The sequence below is a fragment of the Tamandua tetradactyla genome, chromosome 5 (genome assembly GCF_023851605.1).
Source record: "Tamandua tetradactyla isolate mTamTet1 chromosome 5, mTamTet1.pri, whole genome shotgun sequence".
Classification (NCBI taxonomy): domain Eukaryota; kingdom Metazoa; phylum Chordata; class Mammalia; order Pilosa; family Myrmecophagidae; genus Tamandua; species Tamandua tetradactyla.
Window position 1 is genome coordinate 30,317,144 of NC_135331.1, and position 25,132 is coordinate 30,342,275.

Below are 25,132 nucleotides of genomic sequence, written 5' to 3' on the forward strand. Positions count from 1 at the left end.
AGAACTGCTTCCACAGCCTGCTGGATGGGGCTGCCCTCATCTGGAATCCCCAGAGAACCCCCTGGTGTGGTGCTGGGGGCTGTGAACCCAGAAAAGCATGTCCGTGAACCTGCTGGGGTTCCCTCAGTTGAGGTGGGATCCAGCACCATCAGGACTGGTCTGAAGGCCCAAGGGATGCCACAGGAACAGCCAGGAGCCAGGAGAGAGGGATATGCCACCATATGCATCGTCAAGTGGTGGAGATGCCCAGGATCCTGAAAGACCCGCCAGAAGCCAGGACCCTGGAGGGAGCCCGCCTGCCACCTCTGGAGCTGTGAGTCCCCGTTGGTAAGGCAACCCCACGTGACATTTGTGTGAGCAGCCAAAAAGTCAGGACAGAGGAGAAAGATGACTTTTCAGGCGCAGTGCTGCAGGGTCTTGTCAAACGCCTGTGTCGGCAGAGTTTTGGGAGGGACACATCAGCTCTGACAGAGGAGGCAGAGAGAGGTGCTCCAGTCAGAGCTCCTAAAATCTACCCACTGGGGGAGACCTGACAGTGTGGGCAGGAGTCCCAGATATTGAGGGACTTCTGAGGAAGGGGTGGGAAGCTCAGATGGCTGCAGGAGCTCAGCAGGTGATGAGTAAAGTCAGGGCTGTAAGGAAACAGTCAGCAGAACCAAGACAGCAAAGTGAGCAGCAGGGAGCAGTGGGGACTGCGGCAAACCGGAGACCTGATGCCCTGCTTAGGGGCCTTTCTTGGCCCTGTTGACAACTCTCTCGTGAGAATGTGCACCACTGCCAGACCTTCCACTTCTGCCAAAGATGCTGGATTATGTGATTTTAAAATGCAAAACTCTGCATTTTATGTTTGGGGACCTAACTCAAAATAAGATTAAATGGCTGAGTGTGATTCTGACCTGTGCCAGCACCAACTGTGGGTCTCTCTGCCCCTCCTGGTATCCCCGTTTTGTGCCCACCCCCAACTCCTCTCCCTTGTGTCTCAAACCCAGTGATACATGCCAGGCCCTCCCCTGCCTGACAGTCTCCGGGGGCCAGTCTCCCTGATGTGCGACTAGCTCAGCCACATCCTGAGGCAGCGCCGTCCCCACGAGACCCCTGGGCCACCTGCAAGCTCCTCCCATCTCATGGCAGCCTGATCCAGGCCCAGGGACACACCCAGCTGGAACTGCAGGGAGGAGGCAGACTCGAGGAGGGGTGCCAGGCCCCAGGCCCCAACACTTGGCTGGGGACACTTGGCAGGAGTATGACGTTCTGAAGGCCAGGCCAGTGGTCCATGGTTGGCATGAACACTTGATGAGCACCAGGATCGCCTTGGTGTCCTTGGGCTGTGTGCCAAAGGGGCACAGGCCAGGCGCCCTGTGCAGCCATTGCTTCCTGCCCCCCACCTGGAGGTGAGAAGGGAGGCCCCAGGTGTGGGCCCCTCTGGGACGGCTCCTGTCACACCTGGTGTCCGGTGATGCTGGCTGCCCTGGACGCATGGCTCCAGCCTCCGCATTTGTCCACATGGTGCCTCCTCTGTCTGTCTGTCTGCTGGGTCTGAAGTTTCTCTTCTTACAAGGACACTGGTCAGGCTGGCTTTAGGCCTACTCAGTCACCTTAACTGGACACATCTGCAAAGACCCTATTTCCCAAAAAGGACCCTCTTCAGACCTGAACGAGAATCCCCTGGGGGGCTTGATGAAGCCTGGTTCCCAGGCACCCCTGGGCCTACATGCCACCTTCCTGCTGAGGTCAGGGTGACGAGACTGGACCCCACTCAGGCTCCGTCCCCCAGCACCCCTTGTCTGGGGTCCCTGCCACTCCTTCGACCACACCCACCAGGCCCCACGTACAGGGCTCTCCCCCAGAGCACAGGGAGTGAGTTAGGATCTTCCATGAGAGTGAAAAGTCACCTCTCGGGGGCTCAGGACCCACCTGCTGTAACGGGCCACGGCCATGTACACTGCTGTCAGTCTAGGCACCACGTTCCCAGCCTTGTGTCAATGCCCCTGGCCTACAAGGCCCCTCATGCAGAAGTGCAGACCCTGGAACCCCCAGGCCTCTGCCCCTGGCCCCCAGTCCCCCAGCTCCTCAACCACCAGAATCTAACCCCTCAACTCCAGGCCCCAAGCACCTATACCCCAGAATGTGGCCCCTGGCCCCACAGTTCCACAGCCCCTAGTCCCCAGCCCCCAGCCCCCAAGCCCACAGCCCCAGTCCCCTCAGGCTCCAGCCCCCAGCCCCAGGCCCCTGGCCCACAGTCCCTGGCCTCTATTTCTCCATTTCTCAGGCATGGGTAGCTGGGTGCTAGCTTTGACGGTGCCCTGGTTCTCCCATCTCCCTCCATGATCCTGGGTGCCCCAAGAACCTCCAAAAGGAACCCTAAGCATGAACCCGTACTGTCAGGCTCACAAGGGGGCAGCCGTGGGTAGCTGGAGTAGGGCTGGCCAAGGTGTACCCCGACTTACCAGCCAGTGTTGTACCCCATGTGGGCATTGAAGAAGCTCATGACAGGGGCACTGGCCACTCTCCAACCCCGCAGCTGCATGCAGATCAAGCCCTCCTGTCAGCTGTTGTGGACAATCTTCACAAAGCAGGGGTAGCACTTGTGGACGTCCTGGTCCAGGCTGAACTTGAGCTCCACTGCGGGGAGATAGGCAGGGTGTCTCGGCACACCCGCTAGCCCAGGGAGGGGACTGCCAACCTCCCCTCTGTGCACAAGGGGCCCAATGGCACTGGACACCACTGGATGATGAGTACCAGCCAGCGTGGAGAGAGAGACTCCAATGGAGAGGCAGCTCAGCAAATGAAAGGGTTGGTGGCAAGTGCAGGAAGACACAGAGGAGGAGCTGGTATTGGGGGGCCTGGGGGACTCCTTTAGGGGGTGGACAGTGTACTTGGGGCTACCTAGCAGACTGCCATCCCCAGCTACCCCACCCCTCACTGACCTCCATGCTCATGCCCAGCCCACAGCTCTGAGTAAAGGACACTGTCCTCCATGGCATAGCCTCAGCTCACTGGGGGTCCTTGAGAGGGAACTTGAGGTTTCCTGGAGAAGGGGGTCTCCCCCATGACTGCAGCTTCAATTCTTACAGACCTGAGGTGTGCCTGCGGCACCACAGCCTGTCTCAGTGGGAGCCCACAGACTGCCCTGACGGCCTTGGACCTGCCGGCCACCTTGATGGCACAAGCCATGCCGTGGAGTGAGCCCTGTATCTGCACATGCACACGTGTATACAAGCATGTGTGTGTGCACACGCAGCTGTGTAGAATATAAGGTACTGACATCTGCAGCCCATGTGTGGCTCGAACCTGGCTGGAGGATCCCTCCTGGGCAGCCAACCCCCGGGCCCATCCTCCCTGTTTCTGAGCACCCTGGAAAGGGACAGGTTGGGGCATTCAGCTCGGGGACATCTGAGAGGTCAGGTGTGTGGTTGCAGTCCCAACGGGTAGGCATTAGCCATCATCTCCTGCCTTGTTGGAAGCATCTGGAAGGGCTTCCCGTGCCTTTCTCTGTTCCTCACTCCCGACCTGAGGTGGGGGCTGATCTGCGGCTGGGAGTGGGAAGGTGTCTGGACCCGCACAGCGCCCCCTGCCGGGACCCTGCTGGGAGTCCTGCTGGGCTAGGCTCCTGCCTCTGTTACGCTGGGCAAGGGCGGGAGGTGACCCGGGAACCAGTTTGGGGTCCTGAGCCTCGGTACTAAGAAGCCGCTGGGCTCCACCACCAGCACAGCTGCTCCAGGACCCCAGGTCGGCCCACAAGCGGCCTTCCTGGATAATGCCCATCCTGGGGGGAGCATGTCCCTCAAAAGGCATGTCAAAGTACTAACCCTGGGACTGCAAGCTAACTTGGGAATGGGGGCTTGTTGGATGCAAGGAAATAAGAGTAGGTTATGTTGGCCAAGCGTGGCCCTAAAGCTGAGGCTGAATGTCCCTAAAGTGGAGGGAGATGCAGACACAGACAGGGAAGTGGAGAAAAGACATTGGAGACATACCGGACGCGCATGGCCAGAAGCCAATGAGGGCCCGGGAAGCCCGAGCTGGAAGAGGCAGGAGTGGAGCCCTGAGTCTTGCACGGGGCCCTGTTGCACCTATGTACCTGCCCCGCTCACTCTTGTCAAATTGTCAGCACCAGGATGACCTCTTTGAGCAGCCAGGATGGAGCTTGTCCATATGGAGCTGGCTGCGGTGCATCTTTAAATATGCACATGACACAAAATTCAGATGGTGCCAAAAGCTATGGAATGAAAGGTCAGAATCTCCGGTTGGTTCTGCTCCCTCCCCAACTCTGCCCCAGGTCCAAAGGGAATGTATTCTGCTCTCTGTTCCTCCCACCTTGTGCCCACACCATGGACAGAAGTTCGCATGCGTCCTTCCCGCTTGCTGGGCTGAGCACCATTCCCATCCTTTCCTTGGCCTCAAAGGCGAGGAGTTCAGTCCACTCACCACTGCCTGCACCCATCCCCTTCCCCTTTCCTCAGTTTTTCTTGGCTATGTTATTATTAGGTTGTTATTCATATTATAAAGCCACTATGCTACCATCTGTGAATTTAAAGAAATCCTTAAGGCTCCATCTCTGGAAATGTCAGCCCCAGTCATGTCCATGGACTTTAGCCACATGGATGAGATCCATTTTCACTCTGGGTGGAATGCAATCCACTTTTATTCTGTGTGGGATGAGATCTGCTTTCACCTCACCAAGGCCACGCCATGCCATGGCTGCCTTCTCCTCTGTGAGTGGGCTTTCCATAAGACCTGTCCCCAGGAGGCCTTAGATGACAGGTGCACCTCCCTCTACCAAATGGTGACATGGAATATCATCCCTGGACCCAAGCCCTGAGGCTGGCAAAGGGGAGGGAAACATGATCCTCTCACTAGCATTGGCCACTTCATGGAGGGTTTTCACATGTTGAGGCAACAGCAACTGCTTGTCCAGAACATCTATCAGTTTCTAAAAACACGCTCACTCTGGTTTGCTTTAGATGAAGAACTTGACTTGCTGGGTGGCCTTTTGGGTGGACAATCGGTCAGAGGTTTTGGATGAACAGATGCCTTTGACCAGCAGCACTTCTGCATGATTTCTGTGCTCATGTCTCACCTCTTCTTTACTCTCATCACAGCTAGACTCACATCTCCTTTCCCACAGAATTCCTCCTAAAGAGGCAGAATCCCTTCGTCCCATGGGTAAATGAGGGCAATGGAGCCAGCAGCAGCTGCGTGAGTTGTGTCAGTGATCCCGCCTGGGGACTGCTGGACCCTTGTCTGATCCCAGAGCTCCCCCGGCACTGTCTGCACTTTGCCTCCGAGGACCCCCTGGCTGAGGCAGAGAGCCCAGGGAGCAAGTCTGGGGCCACTGCCTGCTGCTCAGCTGTGGGGGAACCAGTTGCCTCTCACTGGGGAAGCCAGCCGGACCTCTGGGTGGTCTCCTGGGAAGGCAGCTTCTGGGCTTGCCAGGCCCTCTATGCACCCAGACCAGTACCCAGGCTCAACATTGGGCAGGGGTCAGTCAAGCCTCCTGGAGGGGATGCAGCTGGGCTGACAGATGGACACACAGAGGCTACTCTTAAGGACAACCACGGGACAAAGGCCCTCAGTGGGCATAAAGGTGACCCTGTGACCAGCTCCACAGGCAGGTAAGTGCTGTGGAGGGAAAGAGGGAAGGAGGGAGGAGGATGGCAGGGGGGCACCTTCAGGGCCAGGCCAGGGGCTCATCTGCATTGAAGGAAAAAGGGTCTCCTGAGGGGTTCAGGGCTGTGGTGGGGTGGTGGGGACAGTTGACATTTAGATGACATGTTCTAGTGCCCACCTGGTGGGGGGCTCAGGGGGCCTGACAGCCCCTGTGGGGTCAGATGGCAGCCCAGGCCCGTGGGAAGTGAAGTGGGCACCATGTGGCAGGGATGCCCTGGTGGGCAGTGGTGGGAACGACCTAGTGTGCAGTGGTGGGGACTGCCTGGTGGGCAGCGGCGCTCTGCTGTCAGTCTCTCCCTATCGCGAATGGACCCACGCTCTGCACCACGTCCACCCCACAGCCGGCAGTCGGGCCCCTCATTCCCCAGAAGGAAACAGCAACTGCCTGAAGGTCTCCCTCCACTTCTATTCTGAGAACAGAGGATGAGGCCACATGTGGTGGGTGATCCCCAAGCACAGTCAACAGTGAGCAGGGAGTGGAGCGCTGAAGACACGCAGGGTCCCGGTGACACCTTTTGCCCCTGGAAGCAGCCACACCTGAAGCCTCTGCACCTAGCCGTGAACATGGGGACCCCCAATTTCATATGAACAAACCCCAAGATTAGGGGCTCAGCCTATTGCTTTGGTTGTCCACACTGCTTTTGAGAATATCAAGAATTCAACTTGGGGAAGTTGAATTTTCCCCCGTTCTCACCATTCCCTGAAGGGGACTTTGCAAATACTTTTTTATTCACTTGTTCAAATCACTGTGGGATTTATCGGGGCATCACTCTGGACAAACCAATAAAATCTCATGCCCTCCTCAAGGTTCCATATACTTACGGTGTTCAATTAAGGTGTCTACATAAGTTATATCAGGAAATGTTCTACACAAAATATAAATTTTGTACCACAAACATTTTTTGCTTTATTCTCATAGATAAAATTTAAAAATATTAATTGCTATCAATTTTCAGCACCCTGCAATAATGACATTCCCATGTTCTTCCTCATGCAAAAACAATTTTTAAAATTTGTACATTTAGTCACTATCATTATACACTCTAGGCATTCCTAGATTATACCATCTCAGTCTTTCTTGTTTTTCTTTCTGATTTCATTTCTGCCCCCAGCCACCCTCCGTCTATCATTCTCACATTCTGCTTCATTCATTTGCTGATGCTCCTCACCTATCATGAGTGTTCTTTCCAGTATGTATGCAACATCACCTGGACAATTCCCAGTGACACCTTTCTACAATCACCTCCAGGAAGCCTGTTTGGGTTTTTACACGGTCTGGAGAGGAGGTCTTTCTGCCTCCTCAGAAGAGCTCTTCCTCATCTCTAAGTCAGTATCTTTCATGTTGACATGCCATCTCTACACCCTCCCAGGTGTATGCTTCAAGAAGTCATGGACCATGCCCCAGACTTCTCCATTTGCTGGACACAGAGATGGTGTTCTGATGATTTTAGTTGAATGAGTCCATGAATGTGAGTCAGGTGAAAAAAGAGTCTCAGTTATTTCCAAACTGACCTCTGAGATTTTGGAAACTGAGCTGTTCGCTCCACCCATCGTAACTCAATGGTGAGGATTAAGTGACATTAGATTTGTGAGGCATATCAGGTACGACATTTTCTGAAGAACTATTTTGATAATTAGTCAACTCTGCACCTCTGAGCCAGCATTCTCACACATTAACAAGGTGGATGGCCATCACACAATGTGCAAATGAAGGTGTTTAGGTAAACCTCTTTTTCCATGGGTGCAGCTCCAGGATTTGGGCTTCAGTGGGGGTCACGTGTCCACTAGGCTTCCTCCAGCTCTGGGTTGCTGAAACTGTGATGAGACAGCCTTGCCTGTGCCCCAGTGATCACCCTCTTTACGCCCAGTGTGCCTAGTGCTGAATCAGCTGCAGCATATTCTTTTGTGTTCTTATCATAAGACACTCCCCTGCATGCTCCCTCAGCCCTGTGGTGGGATCTCTCTTCACTCTGGGTACAGGACAAGCCTCTCCCCAAGTACAAGAAAGTCCCTCCATGGCTGTCATTTGTTTCCTTGGTCCGCCGATCCTTATTGACTTGTGTTTGAGACTGTGCCCATAGAACATCCTCCTGGAGATGTTACAAAGTTCATTTTGGGTTCAGCTTGACCTAGACTATCCACAGCATTGGCCTATTTGAACAACTTGGGTCTGATTCAAATTAGAGTGGGAAGCCATTGGAAGATTTCATGCCAGAGAGGGATAATATTTAATGACATTTAACTTTAACTCTTCGTGTTATCCCTCCAGAGATGAGACCAAGGAGGAATCTGACTTTCCCAGGATCCCACAGGCAGCACTCAGCATTCTTTCGAGTGGTATTCCAGGTGAGGGAGTACCACTTCTTGTAATACTTTCATCTCTGTGAGTGTTCATAAGCCTACAATCAGACATGGCTTATGAACTTATCTCACAACCCTTTGATGACTCAGGAAAGCAGTTTGTGGAATCAGCCTATTGTGTAGTTGTGGAGAATGATGGGGAGACATCACGATGAAAGTAACACGGCACACATCATGGTCTCAAAATTCATAAGAGGTATTAGCTGCATGTGAATCAAGTTCTCTTTGCTCATGCCTGGGGCCCTCTCTGTACCTGGCCTTCCCAGGAAGCTGTGGGGAGGGATGTGTTATGAGAATCGGGACAAGTTAATGGGATGAGTTGGTTGAGGGGGATGAGATGTCAGGAATCTGGAGGGGCCTTCATGGAGGTCCTATCTGTTAAGAAATTTCAGTTAAGGTGACCTAAGGAGGTGACCTCACGTGCTTGGGGACAGAGCCCAAAGAATTTGGAACCCTGGTAACCAGGCACCTAGATTCCAGCGCAGCCTCCTACCCGGCTCACTTATCCAGAGACGCTCGAAGGATGAGTATGTTCTTGTGGTATATTCATCACTTTCGAGAATCTGGCCCTGGGCAAGTGGGGAAGGAGACATTTTCATCTAGATGTAGACATTGGCTGAACCCTGCCACACGACGTAAGTCGGCCAGGGGGTTCCCAAAGGTGAGACACTTCTCGAAATGACAACTTTGCCATCCAGCCTGAAAAGCCCTGTTTCCTTCCTCATTTCAGTGTGCAGGAGGCATGAGGAATTTGATCATTGTGGCAAGGCTGGGAGGCCTGATGGGCCTTTTGTGTTGTCACATCACATCAGGGTGGCTGGTGGGAAACCAGGTGGTGATGGTGAGGAGCCGCCATTCATTATATTATCCTCATCGCAGAAGTTGTCATCTCTTTGGAAGAGGAATGGGGTTGTGTGCAGAATCCCCCTTGTGCCTCATCAGGGTTGCATAAATAGCATAGTGTCTGCCCTGAGACCATGTTCAGGCAGGCTCTAGTCCTGGGCCAGAATTTTGTTTAGGTAAGAACAGGCCCTGCGGTTACTTCAACCCAGTGCCCTGAGCAGCTTGGGTGGGCCAAATGTTGCAGATCCTACCACGGTGACTTCTCCCAGTGCCCACCCCACAACTTTGCCCTCTGTTTTGCTATAAAATCTTCAGTGGCAAAAGTATCTGGGCCTTGAACCCTCACCCACTCTACCAATCTGTACAGATTTCTTCTCTGCCAGGGAGAAAGTTCATTATTTACACTTGTAGCATCTGAGAAGGGATGATGATATTGTTTTCACTTCAGGCTAAGTCATGAGCTCCTTTGCATTTTGCTGCTCTTTTTATTTTTACTTCCTGAACCCTGCTGTCCCCTCGAATAATTGACTGATTGTCCTTCCACCCTTTGCCCAAGATTACAGATATTCACACTCTTGAAGGTGGTTTTGGCTCTAAAAAAAAGAGGCTCACACTATGCTATCAGTTGGGATGTAAAATGTCCACATCACAGAATGCCAGGAACTGTGGCCTAAGTAACATGTATCAGATTGAGAAGGGAGGCTGTATAGAGCAGTGGTTTGGCCTTTCTGTTCTCTGAGGTCTTGAAGAGATTCCTTTCTGGTCCATTTCAGCAGTGCTGTAAGGCACATCTACTCTGTGTCCTAATGGACTGGACTCTCTTCTTGACTCCCAGGAGAGAATCCCCAAATGGGACAGCTGGGTCACACACATGTAGAAGGAATGTAATAGCTGAAGCTACTGAAATTCCAAAAGGTTGTAGTGCTTCTGCAGCCAAGAGTCCCTGAGCTTGGGTGCTTCCCTGCATCTGTCCAGGTGTACACTGAACATTCTCTTACATTTTAGCCAGTCACTTAATGATTTCATTTGCAACCATCTCCTGAGAGCTGGATCCCCATCTTGTCCTTGAAGGTTGATTTGGGTTTGCTCTTCTTTGATACTTCTTTCAGGCCCTCAGAATGCAGGTCTCTTTCTCCACGCTATATACATCCACCATTTGTCCATTTGCTGGAGTAGGATCAGCATGGCTGCAGGTTCTCAGAACTCCCTTTAGTGTACAAGGCAGACAAATCAGGGTGTTGGTGTGAACTCAAAGTATTTGTATGATTTCATGTTCTCTAGAAACTGGCTTGTAAATGAGGAAGGAAATATAAGAGCAACCCTCTCCCTCCATATCTGGAGAAGATCCTGGTTCCCACACTATGGAGGCTGGATCACAATGCCTGAGCATCAATGGTTCTGGCTTCTGACCTCTGGGACCCTGAGCTGACATTTAAGGTTCCCTCAACTCATGACTGGGAATATCTTCTGTGTTCTCATGGGAATAATGCACTTCCCAAGCAATAATGCAGGGAGGTTCAACTGTTGTTCAGGTCTCAGAATGATGGTAAGGGTCTCATGGCTTCATTATTCCCTCACATCAGTTCTAATTTCGAATCTGAGACATCTTTCCGGTAGATGCACTCTTGTCTCACTTCTTGGCTGAAGTCACGGAAGGTCTGGGAAAGGCAGGTCTGTACACACTGTCCTTGCTCCTGGGTTGCCACTGCAGAGGTGAACATCCTGCTTCTGTTCTGCCCCATCCTAGCATGGAAAAGGATCACCTTTGAAAGGGGCAAGAAATGACCCGGAGTGCATGAACAATAGGTATGCTTGGGAGCAGCTCATCAAACTCCTGGAGCCGGCTGTCCAGGAGGGTGACCAAGCATACATAAACATCCTCCTGGTCAATCACTGGGCCTTCCACTACATCAAAGAGGTCCTGGATCATGTGTCCCAAAGGTGAGCGCCTGCCCCTCCTCCTTTCCATGATGACTCTGCCAACCCTGAACTCTATGTCTGGGGAAGGCCATTTCAGCCTTGAGCCTCAGTTTCCTCTTCTTGCAAGTAGGGTATGAACAGGATCAACTGCCTGAGGTCACAGTCACCACTGAATGAGCAGAACATGGAGTGTGCTTCCCTTTGCCAGTCTCCACAAAAGAGGGGTCAGTGGGGAGAGTTGTCAGCATTTAGAAATTGCCTCTCTACCTGAAGAGACACTGCTTTGACGTGACCTCTGGAAACCTGTATACTATTCAAAGGAGGTTTGAGTTTCTATTTACGTGGACGCTGGCCTTAGTGTACCTTGAGCTGAGTAAGTTGGGGACTGGCAGAGGAGACCCAGGTCCCACCACTTATCTGGGATGGTTCAGCCCAGTGATTATTCATCAAACAAATATGAAGAGTCGAACATGTGCAGGCACTTTTTAAGGCACTTAGCCTACATCATTGAAGAAAGTTGCAGAAGTCCCTGGGCTCCTGGTCTTGCCTGCTAGTAGGGTTCAGACAGACGCATCAGGCATTACTACTAGGAGGTGCACCCAGCAAGTTATACATTACAGTCTCATGTCTCTTCTAGTTATGGTGATATCTGCAGTTTTGGTGACAGAGATGGAGAAGGCCAAGAATGCTTCAAAAAATGAGTTGAGCTCTGGGTGAAGAGAGAGGGATACCTTCTTCGCAACTCATAAAGGGGAGTGGGGGCCGGTGGTAGGAGGGGCTTCTCAGAACCGTGAATCCCTCTCATGGTCCCCACTGGAAAACAGGCCACGGCTGCATCACCTGAAGGAGGACAGGAGTGACAGAGAGCCAAGGATGGTACTCCTCAGGACCTGACCTGCTGATTAGACCCGAGGGAACACGACAGGCTGAGGCTGAAAGGCAGAGTCTGTTCCCTCATTACACACAGAGTTATGAAGCTCCTACTGTGTGTCAGCTCCTTTGCAATGTTTGAACCAGCACATCCCCTCCATATTTTCCTGGAGCATCTGTCCCAGTGGGAGGGGCCTAGGAGAGACAGATTGATAGGTCTGTCTGGCTTGCTTGACCCAGGAGCTCTGCCCCTGGGTGGGTGGTCATCAAAGGTCAGTGTGGAATGAAAGGTCATTCCTCTTACTGTGCTGCCAACCTGTCCATCCCAGCACCATCTCCTGCCTCCTGCTCACCTGGCTGGCTGACTATTCAGACAATTTTTATCAGCCTCCAGACTTTCCTTGCCTCAAGCAACTGGTGGACTTTGCGCAGGTTGCCCTGCCTGGGTCTTTCCTGGAACGACTAGCTCACGATGTCTTCTCTGAGTTGGAGCACTCAGAATCCCCTGAGACCAAGTCAGAGGGTGAGGAGTATCAGGGTTAGTGTCCCCCTGGGTGTGTCGGGAGGGGAGGAGGCCAGGAGGAAACTCACAAGGAGGAAACTCCTGAGTTTGTCTGTTGGGCAGAAGTAAAGAGGAGATTCAGACCACTCCCCTGGGAAGTCTGGGAAGACTTTCTGTGGTTTGCATGCTTGAGGGAGATGCTGTGCACTCATTTCCGTATCTAGAAAGCAGTGTAGAAAGACAGCCCTGTTGTGTTGTCATCCTTTTCCAGTTCTCATGTCACAGCCAGAGTTGCAAACCACTGAAGCATCCCTCCAGAGCCAGTTACATTGCTGGCTTCAGACATTGTGCCAGCTCTAGACCTGGAGGCACCTCAAGTACCACTTCCAGTGCCATGAGCAGAGATGCAGCCACTCCGGTTTCCAGAGCTCCAATCACGTACCCCCGCAACTTTTACTCCAGGTCCAGAGTTGAAGGGAATTCTGATGCAAGCTCCAGAGGTTGCATCATCACTGTCTTTACAACTGGAACTGGATGACTCACCTGCTGTAGCATCAGTTATGGTGTTGGTGGTGGCTCCAATGCCTCCTGTACTGCCACCTCCAGAGGGTCAGTCATTTTCCACTTCTGATCTGGAGCCATCCAGTTCATCATTAGAAGCACCATTTCCAGAGCTGGCAGTAGCTATGCTGCCACATCCCGAGGTGGTGTCCTTGCCAACTATGGAGTTGGAGGCAGTTATTTCAGCAGCAGTAGCATGAGTTCCACAGTAAGCGGTGGCTCATGTGTCACCTCTACTGTCATTTTCAGAACCAGCAACAGTGCCATCACTGGAATGAGTGTGTGCTACATCACCAGCTATAGCACCAGAGAAGGAGGCTGTACTGGTGCCACCTCTGGTGCCACCTGTGGAGATGCAATCAGCACCAGCACTGATGACATCACAAGAGCCTTTCTTCTCAGCTGAAAGTCCAGAACATGGGCTAAGGGAATTGAAGTCTACCCTCCTGGCATTCGAGCAGCTGATGGGGTTGGAAGTGGTGAGCAGCTGGGCTCGGTAGGGTTGAACTGAGGGGAAGTTTTCTGCATCTACTGCCTCTGACTTGCCATTCCTTGACCTGGGGTCCAAGGATCTTGGTCCAAATTCCAGCTCCACCATTTTCTAGCCTGTGGCCTTGGCAATTTTTCCAATTCCTAATGTCTCACTTTCTTTGGGGGGGGGCGGTCAGAGGACACTGACCACTTGGTGCCTTACCAAGGGAGTGAGGAGTTTAAATGTGTTAGGACCAATGAGACCTTTTAGGACATAGCCAATTGAAGGGCTGAGGTGATCTTGCAGATGTGCAATCTGGTCCAGGGCTCAACCCCCATCTTTGAGAAGGTCTCCACAGCTGCTACAGTGCTACACACTGCTACACCAGTGTGTCCAGAGTGTAGCACTGACAGGGAGTGTGTATCTGAACAAGATTTGAGGGAGTCAGATAGCTGTGTGGATGTAAAGAGGCTGCTCCTTGGCATGTGAGGCAGGAGATGCTATCCTGTCCTCGTTGCTTAGGAAAGACTTAAGGAAAATGCAGTTTTGTTCTCCCTGGCAACATTTGGTTTTAAGTTTTGGAAGTGCTGGGCAATCTCAGGGGGCAGAGAACCCAACCCAGAGACCCCGTCAAGGCGGAAGCCACACCCTCCATTTGCAAAGCTGCAGCTTGGAACACTGGACCTTGGTCTGGGGATGGTGGACTCAATGCTGAGGTGGGCAATGGCCGGGTGCTACTCCCAAGTCCCTAGGAGCTGTTCAGGAAAGTCCAGGCTTTCCACTGTCTACATGCCATCTCATCGCAACGGGTGAAGATGGGCAAAGAGCATCTGGCATCCACCATCCAGGCCACCATCGGCCAATTCAAACATGTTACCAACACTGTAATCACCACGTACCTCGTGAACCAGAGCATGAAGGCCTCGGACAGGGCCAGGGTGGTGGAGCCCTTGATTCAGGTGGCCAGGGGACGCTGTGGGCGAGCACATCCTTTATCCTCCTGGGCCCTGGATTTTACTTTTCACTTTGGTCATCTCTCAGGTTTGGAGTTCATTGTCTAGGTCCCTCCACAGACCCTTAGCCCTCAATGTTTGGTGCCTCTGCACTTTTCTTGCTTGTCCCTGGAGCAGAGCACTCGCTTCTTACCTGCTCTCCTTCCTTACTTGGGCTAAAGCCCTCCTCCCTGAAGATTCACAGTCTGGGCACAAGGTGCACACTCAGGGTCTCTCTGGGTGTCTGCCACAGCTAGAAGTAGAGATGCCAGCTCAGCCTCCACTTCTTGGATAATTCCTTTCTCTTTCTACAGTAGTGCCCAGACCTGAAGAATTTTTCCTCCCCGCATGCAATCCTCTCTGCCCTGCAGGGTAACTCCATTGAACGCATGAAGCAGACATGGGAGGAAGTCTCCAGGTGGGTCTGTCTATTTCCAGAGAAGCCCCAAAGGGGCCAAGGACATCACCAAGGGCTGGGCATTGTCCCCTGAGTGGCCTGACCCTTGCGTGTGGGGATCAGAGTCTCCATGTTACCTGAGGGCAGCAGTCCTGGTGAGGACAGGGTGCCTGACCTCTCAGGTACAGAGCTGAGCCAGAGGGGAGGCTTTCATGAGTTTTCAGAAAGGAAGCACAGCTCTGTGTCCATCTGAAATCAACTAGGAAACACAAGTGGCACAGTTGATGTGGCATGGGGATCCCATCTGGCCGTGGAAAGTTTATAGCTACTGAGTTTCAAAACCATTCATGAAGTCTTTTGGGTTCCCTTGAATGTAAAATCCTATGAATTTACATTCACACCATGCCTCTAATTTTCCATTCTTTCTCCTGCATAAAGGGTGAGCTCCCATCTATAGCAAGATATGAGGCAGACTTCCTTGAATTGGGCCTTTCCAGTCCAGGTAAATTTGAGGCAGATGGCACTGCCAGGGTGGGCTGTGGTTCTCTTAGATTGAAGACAATTTTCAAAGTTTCTATGAAAAATTCCCACGTGGTCTTCTGTGGTCTAAGAGGAAGAGGGATTTGGTTGTCTGGGCACTTCTTGGGAGCAGTTGGGAGCCAAGAAGCCCTGGCCATCAGGTGTGGTGGAGGCAGCGGTTTCAGGAGCAGATGCTGAATGGGAAGGTTTAGCAGGTCTCCTTCCCTGTGGTAGGATTCTCCTCTTGGGGCTGTGTTGGCCATGACATATGTCCCAGGTGGTTTTGAGCAGTAGTTGGAGGACTTACGAAATGGGGGCAGTTCATTTTAGACCATGGTTAGAAAGCACATAAGAGAGGATGGAAAATGTCAATGCCCAGTGCTTGCTGAGGCTTTCTACCTGCTCAATCTGAGCCTACCCATCAAGGCCCCTTGCTTGGTGGATATAGAGAGAGTATTTGGCACATGGAACTTTCCAAAGGGCTTCTTTGGGAGAGTGTCCATTGGCATGAACTCGGATAGAGATCTGGGGACTGAGTCTCCAGTGGGCTGGGCAGGCAGGAGCTGCTCAAACAGTCCTGCAGAGCCCCCTTTCCCTTCCCTCATGACTTGTCCACTGTACTACTGACCACACAGCAGGAGGGCAGGATACCAGGTAGCTATGCTGGAGGATTATGTGCTTTCATCTCAGACTAAGCTTGGCAGACTCTGTGACTCGTCCAACTCCAAGCAGGGCCAGGGTTAAGTCACTGCCCTCTGCAGTCCCTGTTTCCTCTTCTGGTAATGGAGTGAGAACACACTGTGTTGTCTTCCTCATGATGGCTGGGAGGAGTGCTCAGTAGGAAGTGGCTGAGTTCCCCTGATGATCACAGTGAGAGGTACTAGCGGGGTAGGAGTCTGAGATTGAGACTTCAGTGCAGGGGTTGGGTGGGCCCGAGACCCTGGGATCCTCATCCTACATTTAATGCCACTGCTTCTCATACAAGCCTCCATTCCCCACCTATGGATGCTCCTGTTAGAGAGAATCTGCCAGAATACAGCTCACCTAGACACTCAGGAAGTCAGTGGTACTGGGGAACAAGAAAGGAGCCCTTGGGCGAGAGAGTCCCTCACTGAGCCCCAAGCTGTTAGCCCTGGGACTGGCTCTTCTACATGAGCATCACACACACCAGGGAGCTGGGATGTCACTTCCAGACAAGGAAGCAGAGGGTAGTCAGGTATCCAACATCTTCTCTGGGCATCCCTTTCTGACCTCACAGCTCCATAACGTGGTGGCTGAGGTAGACATGGCCTCTCCCTCCAGCATGGCCATGGGGGTCGAGTGAAATCAGCCCCTCTGTGGTGGGACAGCATGTGAGAGGCTGATGAGTTCCTTCCTTCCTGACCCCACAGTCTCTCCATGTGTCATCACAGATGGTTGGGCTGGAAGTTCCGGATGCCTCTGCCCCAGGTCCCCTGTGTGGGGCAAGTTCCCTGAGTATATCTGAGCGCTATGAGTGCTGGCCTGCCCTTGGTGGACCCTCCCAATAGTACAGCGGGAGTGGACTGAGGGGTCTGGTCATGGCCTTGGGGACCTCATCTGATGGACATGTGCTGCCTTTATTGCAGGGGAGATTGATCAATTACGAGACAGCACTGAAGGTGAGCAGTTCGCGGCATCACTGCTGGGGCGGGTGCAGGTGAGAGGTGGGGCTCATCCACTTTAATCTTTTTTACTGAAAGAGTTTCATTCTCAGAGATGAGGCTGACCTGCCCCATGGGGGTGGGGAGGAGAGGGCATCAAAGGTTTCCTGGATGAGGGCCTGTGAGCATCCTATGCTGACGACAGGGACATCTTGAATGACAGGGCCGGAGAGAAAGGAAACCTAGCGAGTAAAGACCGGACCCTGACAGCAGCCCCTTTCCCACCCACCAAGCTCACCTGGGCTTTCCCTCAATCCTCTCTTTCTCTCTGGACCAGGATTACCAGCACATTCTGAGGCTCCAGCCCCTCTCCAGTTGGGATGGACCTATATCCACTTTAGGCCCATGAAGCAATTTGGGGCCTGGTTTGGTGCTGTGGAGTAGCTCAGTGAGTCCAAGTGGTAAGACCAGGGAAGAAAATGGAGAGCAGCAGGGGTCCCCCTCCCTGCAGACCAGGCCCACAATGCCTGTGGCCATGGCTCTGGGTCCCCTTCACACCTAAGGCCTCAGACTTCTGGGGCCCCCAGCCTCTTTCTTAATAGACTCTGGGAGGGAGCCCTGAGTTGTGGTTCAGGGAGCCTCACTGCAGCCCTCTGCCCTGTAGCTACCATCTGTCCTGTGAGCAGGAGGCCCCGGCCCTGTCAGCCAGCAACACACTCCAGGGCCCAACCTCCCAGATATTTTCCAGCCTCAGAGTACCAAGTAAGTTCCCGATTCAGGTCAGGCTGGTGCAGCTGCCTCAGGGCTCACTGTCTCTGGGTTATGCATGGGCTCCGGGCATCCACAATTTATTGTTGGGACACCCCCCACCCCCCGCCACACTCCTGGGCAGTCCTGTGACAGTGTCGATTCCTCCCCATTCTGGACCTGATAACTCCCAATGGAAATAGGAGATCCTCAGTGACCTCTTTGGTACTTGGAGCTCAGAGGGTAGGGGGCATAGGAGGATGTGAACTGTGTCCTTGGCACCCTCCCCACGTGAGCCCCCCTTCCATCCAGCTACCAGGAAGCCACTGCCGAACCCAGCATCAGTGGCACCTCCCCATCCAGTGACCAGCTCCAGTGTGAGCACAAGCTCAGCAGTGGGGACACAACTGCCTCAATCCCAGGACATGAAACCTGCACCTCCAAGCCTGATCTGCAAATCAGCCTGGGCCCTGCCACTGAATGTCCTGGTGGACAGGAGAAGCAGGTGTTTGCCCACCCCTTCGCCCTGAAGGTCTGTCCCTTTCCTCCCTTCAAAGGCCCGTGTTCCCCTCTCCACAACCACAAAAGTAGGTGAGGGGACCCGACTAATAAGCAGAGCGTTGCGAACCCCTGAATCCCGTGGTTGGCCAGTGGTGTCCCACAGCCTCTGGGGTTGAACCTGAGCCCGCTCTTCCCCCACAGTATAGAGAGTCAACCTCGCCATTGTGCCGGGAGTCATCCGGTGTCACCGCAGCCTCCAGCGACACCACCTTCTCCTCGTTCTGCCCCCCACACGTGGCCCCTGTGAGGTCCCAAAGAGCCTCGGGCTCACAGCCACTGTACAAGAAGGTGGGCGACAGCTGCATCATCCGTGTTAGCCTGGATGGAGAAAATAGCACCGTGTATAACAGCATCCTGGTGAGGCAGGCGGGCGGCCATCCCCGGGGCCCTCCCAGGTCAGACAGCGAATGCGGAATGTTTGGCAAGTTCCCTCCCTGCCTCCTGCAGCCTACAGGCTGGTGGTTGGGAAGGACAGACACTAACGCACACCGGGGAGGAGCGCAGGATGATTTGATGGCAGTCACAGCTTTGGAGAGCGGGCATAGATTAGAGGCTTCCCCGTTGAGTTTGGACAGCCTGGAATGACCTCTATGAGGCCAGCCCTGGGAGGAGGGAGGGAACATAAAGCCTGGAAAGCCCCAAGCTTGATGGGTGCCTGGCCCAACTGAGGAGCAGTCGTGAGGTCGGATGTGAAGGGTCAGGTATCAGGGACATCAGTAAGGCCAGGGAGGTCTCAAGGACTGGGTCACATCTGAACTTTGTTAGGATAGACCCAGGGCAGCCAGTTAGGGTATGCTACTGCCACCCAGGCAGGGAGGGTAGGCATTTACCTCGGGAAGTGGCCATAAGTGGACCAGATTCTGGATAGATCTGCCAATGGAGCCTCATCCACTCCCACCTGCACCCTGGCTGTATGAGGTGCCATGTTACCTCTGCTCTGTTCTGTGCTTCACTTGATGCCAGGAACTTGGGTGGTTGAACCTAAGCTGTGATTTGGATCACCTTACTGTGAGCTCTGCCCATGCCCAGGCATTTGGGGTGATGCAGCTGGGGCGTCTCCCATGACTCAGCACAGGCCTGGCATGTAGTAAACCAAGGGTATCTGGCTCCTTCTCCTGACATCCAGGCTTGGACTCCTCTCAGACACATGTATCATTTGCCTTTAGGGGGATGTTCAGGAGAACAGATATGCTGGGGGTCAAAGGATGCCTGAGGTGTGGTACTAACACCTGGGAGAGACTTGATACTTCCATCTCCTGTACCCACCCACATGCAGACTTCTTTCCCAGGGGCCCTAATAGCCCATAGGTGCTGAGTAGGCTGAGGAGCTAGAGGGAAGGGGCCTTGTCCTAGGAGCCTGAGCAGTAAGATAGACTTGCAGGTCTTGTATGAGATGGGGAAGAATGATTATAAAGACCCCCCTCATTCCATGGAGATCTCCCAGGGGAGCACTAAAGAGCTACAGGGCCCCTGTTGACCAAACCCCAACTGGAGTGTCAGAGACCTGTGCACCCAGCTGAGACAGCTCATGAGGGACCTCCACCACTGCCCTGGTGGGAGCCAGGTCTGGCACCCATGCGCTGATGACCTGTCCCCCAACGTGTGCAGCTGACCTGTGATACAGGGCTCTAGCCGTGATCTGCAAAGCCCTGGCAAGTACCACCTGGAGGAGGAAGCACCACAGGACTATCAGGTGGTGCAGATCATTTCAAAACAACGAAGTAATAGGCTCATCAAAGAGGCCCTCTGTGAGAGGGCAACCCCAGCAGCACGCTCCTAGTCCCTGGGGCTGAGACTGCCTGCCTCAGAAAACAGGTCAGCATCTCATTGCCCTCCATGCCCACAGGAAATGTTGCCTCCCACAACCATCTCCTGGTCATGTGTCTTCTTGGGTGTGTCCCCAGCAGTGGGATCTTAGGGCAAAGCTGACATGATTGAGATCCTAGACAAAGGTCTCTTTATCTGGCCTAATGGACATGAGTGCTAGCTGATGATCCTCAGTAACAGGCCATCTCTAGCTAGGAAAGGATAAGTTGAGTATGCTAAATAATTATGACGTTCTGGTCACCTAAAACAAACCTTAAAATCCATGTTCTATGGAGCAGAAACAGAACAAATTCTTGAAGAAGGTAACTCCATATTCCCAGCAGTGTCTTGGAGCCAGGCAGCCTGGGGGCTGGGTCCGTGCAGCAGTTACTCAGGCCCTCTGTGCCTATTACTCATCCCCAGTGGGAAAGGAAACCACTTCATGTGAGAGCACATACCCTGACTGTGCACCATATAGGGCAACTTTTTCTTGTTTTTGGTGAGCTAATCTCATCTTCTCAACACTTATAGCCCAGGGAAACCATTCTGGGCCCATGGAGGTAGTTGTCTAAGTCCTCTCTTATCTTCCAACAGCACTGGGTTAGAAGGGCAGGGTAGTGATGAGCCCATCTTTCAGAGAAGGAACACTAAGACCTTGTGAGGATGAGGACCTAGAGACGGAGCCACACAATCGAGGCAGAAGCAGGAAGTCTGGTCCAGCATTGCCTAACAGCAAGCTCTAGGCCAGGACGGTCAGGTGGAAAGCAGGACAAGAGAGGAAGTCAGTGCTAGCTTGAGGGACCCCAGAGTGGAGAGACCTTCCTGGGCCATGTTAGGAGGCCTGGGCTTTGCCTGCCTTTACTTGGGTGTCAGTGGCCTTGTCCTCAGCAGTGCTTGTTTCACCTGATATGTCTGCCTTCTAGAAGCCTTCTTTTAGCCCCAAGATCCCCATCAGTGAAGGCACCTGGGACTGGGGAGCAGGATGTGTAGATGGGAGGACACTCTGAAGCTCTAAGATGAGATTGCAGGGATGGATTCATTGCCACTCCTAATGAGATTTGTTGGGTTCAGTGTTGCTTTTTGAGTTTTGCCTTTGGCAAGGTGTTATTCCAAAGGGTTTTGCTGGTCCCGGACTTGGATTGGAGACTCACATCTCTGGCCCAGGCCAACCCTGTGTGGTACATAGGCTGTGGAGTGGTTTGGGGCCCCCATGAGCACAGCTGATCACCCCTTTGCCCCTCTCCACCAGGTCTAAAAATTCCACTCAACGCTAACGTATTCTATGGTTTGGACCTTTCTGGAAATTATAACTTCATCCTACGTAAGCTGCCCTCCCCACTGTGGCCCAAGAATAAGAAGAGAGTCTTCTGCTCAACCTTCCTCCACAGAAAGGAGAAGGGGCTCAAGATGAGAAGGGGCAGCTTTTAAGTGCCCTGACGTCTGTTGGCCTCAGGTTCCCTCCCTGGATCTAGCTGGTTGGGAAGCTTAGCTTTCTTGAAACACAACAGGACAAGCCAGGCAGGCTCATCCCTCCCACCAGCCAGTTGAGGCCTCCCTGCCCTACCTCTAACTTCAGCCTTGAACCTCTCCTCCTGCCTGGAACCTAGGAGCTCTGAATGTTCAAACTTCCACATCTCAATCTTAAAAGCATGTCAAACAATCTACATCTGATGCCATAAATGTAAACTCAAGGGAAAAGTGTAACATCTTAGTGAATGGAAATTGAAATCAAAGGGTTTGCTGTCCTTCAAATGTTCTAAAATGTCAGGGCAGTTGCTTGTGTTTAACTGTGAACAAATAAAAATTTATTGTTTTGCACTGAAAACAATAAGTAGTTGGTACTAGTTAAAAAAACAAAAAAACACAAAAAAACAAGAGAGCAATGGTGCCTGTGCGGGGCTGGGGCTCCCTGTGCTGCGAGCAGAGCTATGACAGGGCATCAAGGAGGCCGGGCCCCTGCCGTGCAGCTTGCCTGGCCCCTGTTGCTGCTCCCACGGGTGAGGGGCCCCCAGCACCTGTTTCCAAGCGAGGCTGCAGGGATCCTTCTTCGGGCGCAGCTGGGCACCAAGCAATGCCTGGTGGGGCCCAACTTCTGGCCTTCCTTGGAGGCCTTCGAGGAGCACCCAGGGCCCAAATGGAGAGCATCGCAGGAGTTCGCGGCCCGGGATTGACAGTGCAAGGCCTGGTCTTGGGAGTGTGAGGTGGCCAGGTCCAGCATCCTACAGCCGCGGCCTGAGGCCCCGCGGACGCCCACAGAGTGGCTCAAGGTCCTGCGCGAGAACTTGGTGATCCGCTCGTTGAAGCGGCCACCTCCAACTGAGGCCCCGGCTCACCTCTCTGGACACCTGGGCCTCCCTCCCCACCAAGGAACTGCTGATTCTCGGGCCTGCAAGCCCCGCTGCAAAGAAGGCCACCTTGGACCCCGTGGGACCACTGCCCCGTGCAGCAGCCCCATGGGATCTGCATCTTGTGGCCCATGGCCGGCAAGGCCTTGGCCATGCAGAGCCTCGTCAGCTATAGTGGCTCCTTCACCCGGGGGGTGGTGGCCGTATGCCCTGGCGGGTGCAGTGAAAAGATCTCCTTCCGAGGCCTCGGGACCATGCAACTCGAGCCAGCCCCGACCATGGGGCATTGCCCCACACCCCCCTACCTGACTCCCACACCCCAGAGGCCACAGAGGGGGTGGGGGCGGACCCCAAGAGGCCAGAGAACAGAGGCATTACGGCAGGAGGTCTCTAGAACCCAAAGTAAGGCCAAGGTGCGGCTCCCTCCTGTGGGCATTGCTGGCACCGTGGTGTTGCAGAATGATGATGGCAACAGTGGTGGCTACCTGGGGTCCCAGCTGGTAGACCAGAAGCCTCCCTGTCACTGAGCAACTCCCAGGGGTACAGGCGAGCATAAGAGGATTGCAGGGAGTGGGCCAGATAGCGGGAGGAGCCCCCACCAAGAAAGACCACAGGCTTGGGGTAGGTGCTCTATTGGCATGGGCCTGGTGGTGGCTTCCCCAGGAACATTTTGTAAATGAAATTCTGTCGTGTGGGCTTGTCACTTGGTGTTCGTACTGCAATTTTGGTAGTACTAAGCTTTATTAAATGTAAAGAGTTTGTTTTAAGCTAAATAAAAAAATGAACAGTAAGAAATAAGCACTAGAGAAAATGTGGAGAAAGAAATGTACATATTCACTGTTGGTAGGAAAATGAGAGGCACAGACCCTCTGGAGGGCAGTGTGGTGTTTCCACAGGAGGGTGGGGGTGGGGTTGCCCAATAATCCTGCAACCCTGTTGCTAGGTATATACTTGAAGGAGCTGAGAGTGGGACAGGAATGGACGTTTCTGCACTGGAGTTTGTGGTGGCAGTGTTCATGACTTGCGATGGATGGAGGTGGCCTAAAGGTACAAGGACTGAGGAATGGAAGTGGGAACTGTGGTGTTTACATAAGATGGACCACTGAGCTGCTGCAAGAAGGAATGAAGTTGTGAGGCATGCAACTAGGTGAGTGAAACTTGAGGACGAGAATGTTGAATGAAATGTCAGAAAGAAAAAGTCAAATATTATGCCTTACTCATATGGAATAACCATAATATGCAAACTCAGAGAATGCAAGTCAAGATCAGCAGCAGTTATCAGCTTAGGGCCTATTATAAGGGGCACTAGATTGTGAGCTCTTACAGCAGTCACCTATATTCAGAAGTTGTAACTGTTATTTCTAAATCTTGCGATACTGAGCTATTTGTATACAACCTGGTTGCTCCCTGAAACTTCAGGTATTTTCGTAACAGTGAGAGCCAGAGTTAGAGGACCAAAGCTATTAAAGTCAGCATTACATCATTGGGCCACTGCTTAAAAAGTCAAAAAGGTGATTAGACTTCGAGTAGAACAACGCTACTCTGAGCGTCAGTGTGTAAATACCTGTTCGAGTCCCACTCTCAGTTCTTTTGAGTATATTCCTAGTAGTGGAATTGCCTGGTCATATGGCACACTGTACTTAACTTTGAGGAACCACCAAACTGTTGTCTTCAGCAGCCAGCAGCTGCATGATTTCACATTCCCACCACCAATGAGCGAGGGTTCTGTTTCTGCACATCCTCTCCAACAGTTAGTATTTTACATTTTTTAAAAGTAGCCATCCTAGTGGGTATCTCATCATGTTTTTTTTTTAAATAAAAAAAGCATCTTTTATTGTGAAATGTGTATACAAAGGAATTAAAGAAGGGCAATTTTCAAAATTCATTTCAGCCAGTAGTTAGAGAACAGATTTCAGAGTTCTTTATCGGTTACCCTTCCACTGTGTCAGATTTTTCATGCTAGCTGCTCCAAAACATTGGGAGCTAGAAGAAATACCAATATAGTGATTCAGCTGTCATACTCATGTGTTAAGCCCTATTTTTAATGCTATAACTCTTCCTTTTCCTTTGAACCTTCTCCCAGTGTGTAGGGATCTTTAGGTCATGCCCATTCTGACTATTTCCTGTTGAGAAGGGGTGTTGACACTAAAGGAGAGTGGGATGTAATTAGTTGATAATCTCTGAGAGGCCAGTCCCTATGGGTTTCAGGATTCATCAGGTTTAAGAATCCTCTGGAAATTCTAGGTTCCAGGAATGCAAAATTAATGCATGAAACTTTTATAGAAACAGAGTTGCAGCTCTAGGTGTTCTTAAGAGTTAAGAGGAGTGATGTTGGTTGGGTTTAGCATTTAAAGAAATGACTCCCAGAGGTGTGGACCTTCCTGAGGACGTGGGACAGAAATCGGAGAATGAGCATCAGCATCAAGGGATTGAGAAAACCTTCTCAACCAAAAGGGGGAAGAACGAAATGAGACAAAAGAAAGTGTCAATGGCTGAGGGATTCCAGAGTTGAGAGGTTATCCTGCAGGTTATTCTCATGTATTATACAGATATCCCCTTTTTAGTGTATGGTGTATTAGAGCAGCTAGAGGGAAGTACCTGAAACTGTTGAGCTAATTAATATTTTTCCTAAAGCATTTCCTACTTTATTCTGTCGTTTTTTCTTTTATTTAAGAATCTCCCTCAGCAAAATTTATCTTTATCTAAAACACCTTTGACCCAAAAATGTTGTTTCCAACAATAAATCAAATTTCTATTTTCCAAGACATCTAAATTACGTTCTATTTGGATAGGTACAAAAAGCCAACATTTAAATCATGTCATCACACATCTGATTATTTCGAGTTGGTAGAGAGAACATCAGTCAGGATATGAAGGAAAGGAATGGAGGGGAACGCTTTGCTAGCAACCAGCATTATGACCTTAGACTATCTATTATCCTTATCTG

General features: G+C 52.1%; 1 protein-coding gene, 1 long non-coding RNA gene and 1 pseudogene across 2 annotated transcripts; all 3 read left to right on the forward strand.

Annotated features, from left to right (window-relative positions):
• The window catches only part of LOC143683040 (solute carrier family 5 member 4-like), a 204,392-nt pseudogene that overhangs the window by 21,877 nt on the left and 157,383 nt on the right, over positions 1-25,132 (forward strand).
• On the forward strand, positions 8,513-16,581 carry LOC143683931 (uncharacterized). Its single transcript, XR_013175737.1, has 5 exons — positions 8,513-8,689; positions 12,974-13,203; positions 14,503-14,606; positions 15,024-15,087; positions 16,496-16,581. It is a non-coding gene; the product is annotated as an uncharacterized LOC143683931 (long non-coding RNA).
• On the forward strand, positions 16,596-21,657 carry LOC143682146 (ral guanine nucleotide dissociation stimulator-like). The gene is made up of 5 exons (XM_077159087.1): positions 16,596-16,632; positions 16,712-16,789; positions 17,413-17,488; positions 17,786-17,978; positions 18,176-21,657. The coding sequence occupies exons 1-5, from the start codon at positions 16,596-16,598 to the stop codon at positions 18,617-18,619; spliced, it is 828 nt and encodes a 275-aa protein (XP_077015202.1). The 3' UTR covers positions 18,620-21,657.

What these genes read in the sequence shown, in the direction of transcription:
- LOC143682146 (XM_077159087.1), top strand. Translation starts at nt 16,596, where the DNA reads ATGAGTGCTGGCCTGCCCTTGGTGGACCCTCCCAATA. An exon ending in GGGGCGGGTGCAGGTGAGAG is followed by an intron (nt 16,790 to 17,412) that starts GTGGGGCTCATC and finishes TCCTGTGAGCAG; the next exon opens with GAGGCCCCGGCCCTGTCAGC. An exon ending in TTCCAGCCTCAGAGTACCAA is followed by an intron (nt 17,489 to 17,785) that starts GTAAGTTCCCGA and finishes CCTTCCATCCAG; the next exon opens with CTACCAGGAAGCCACTGCCG.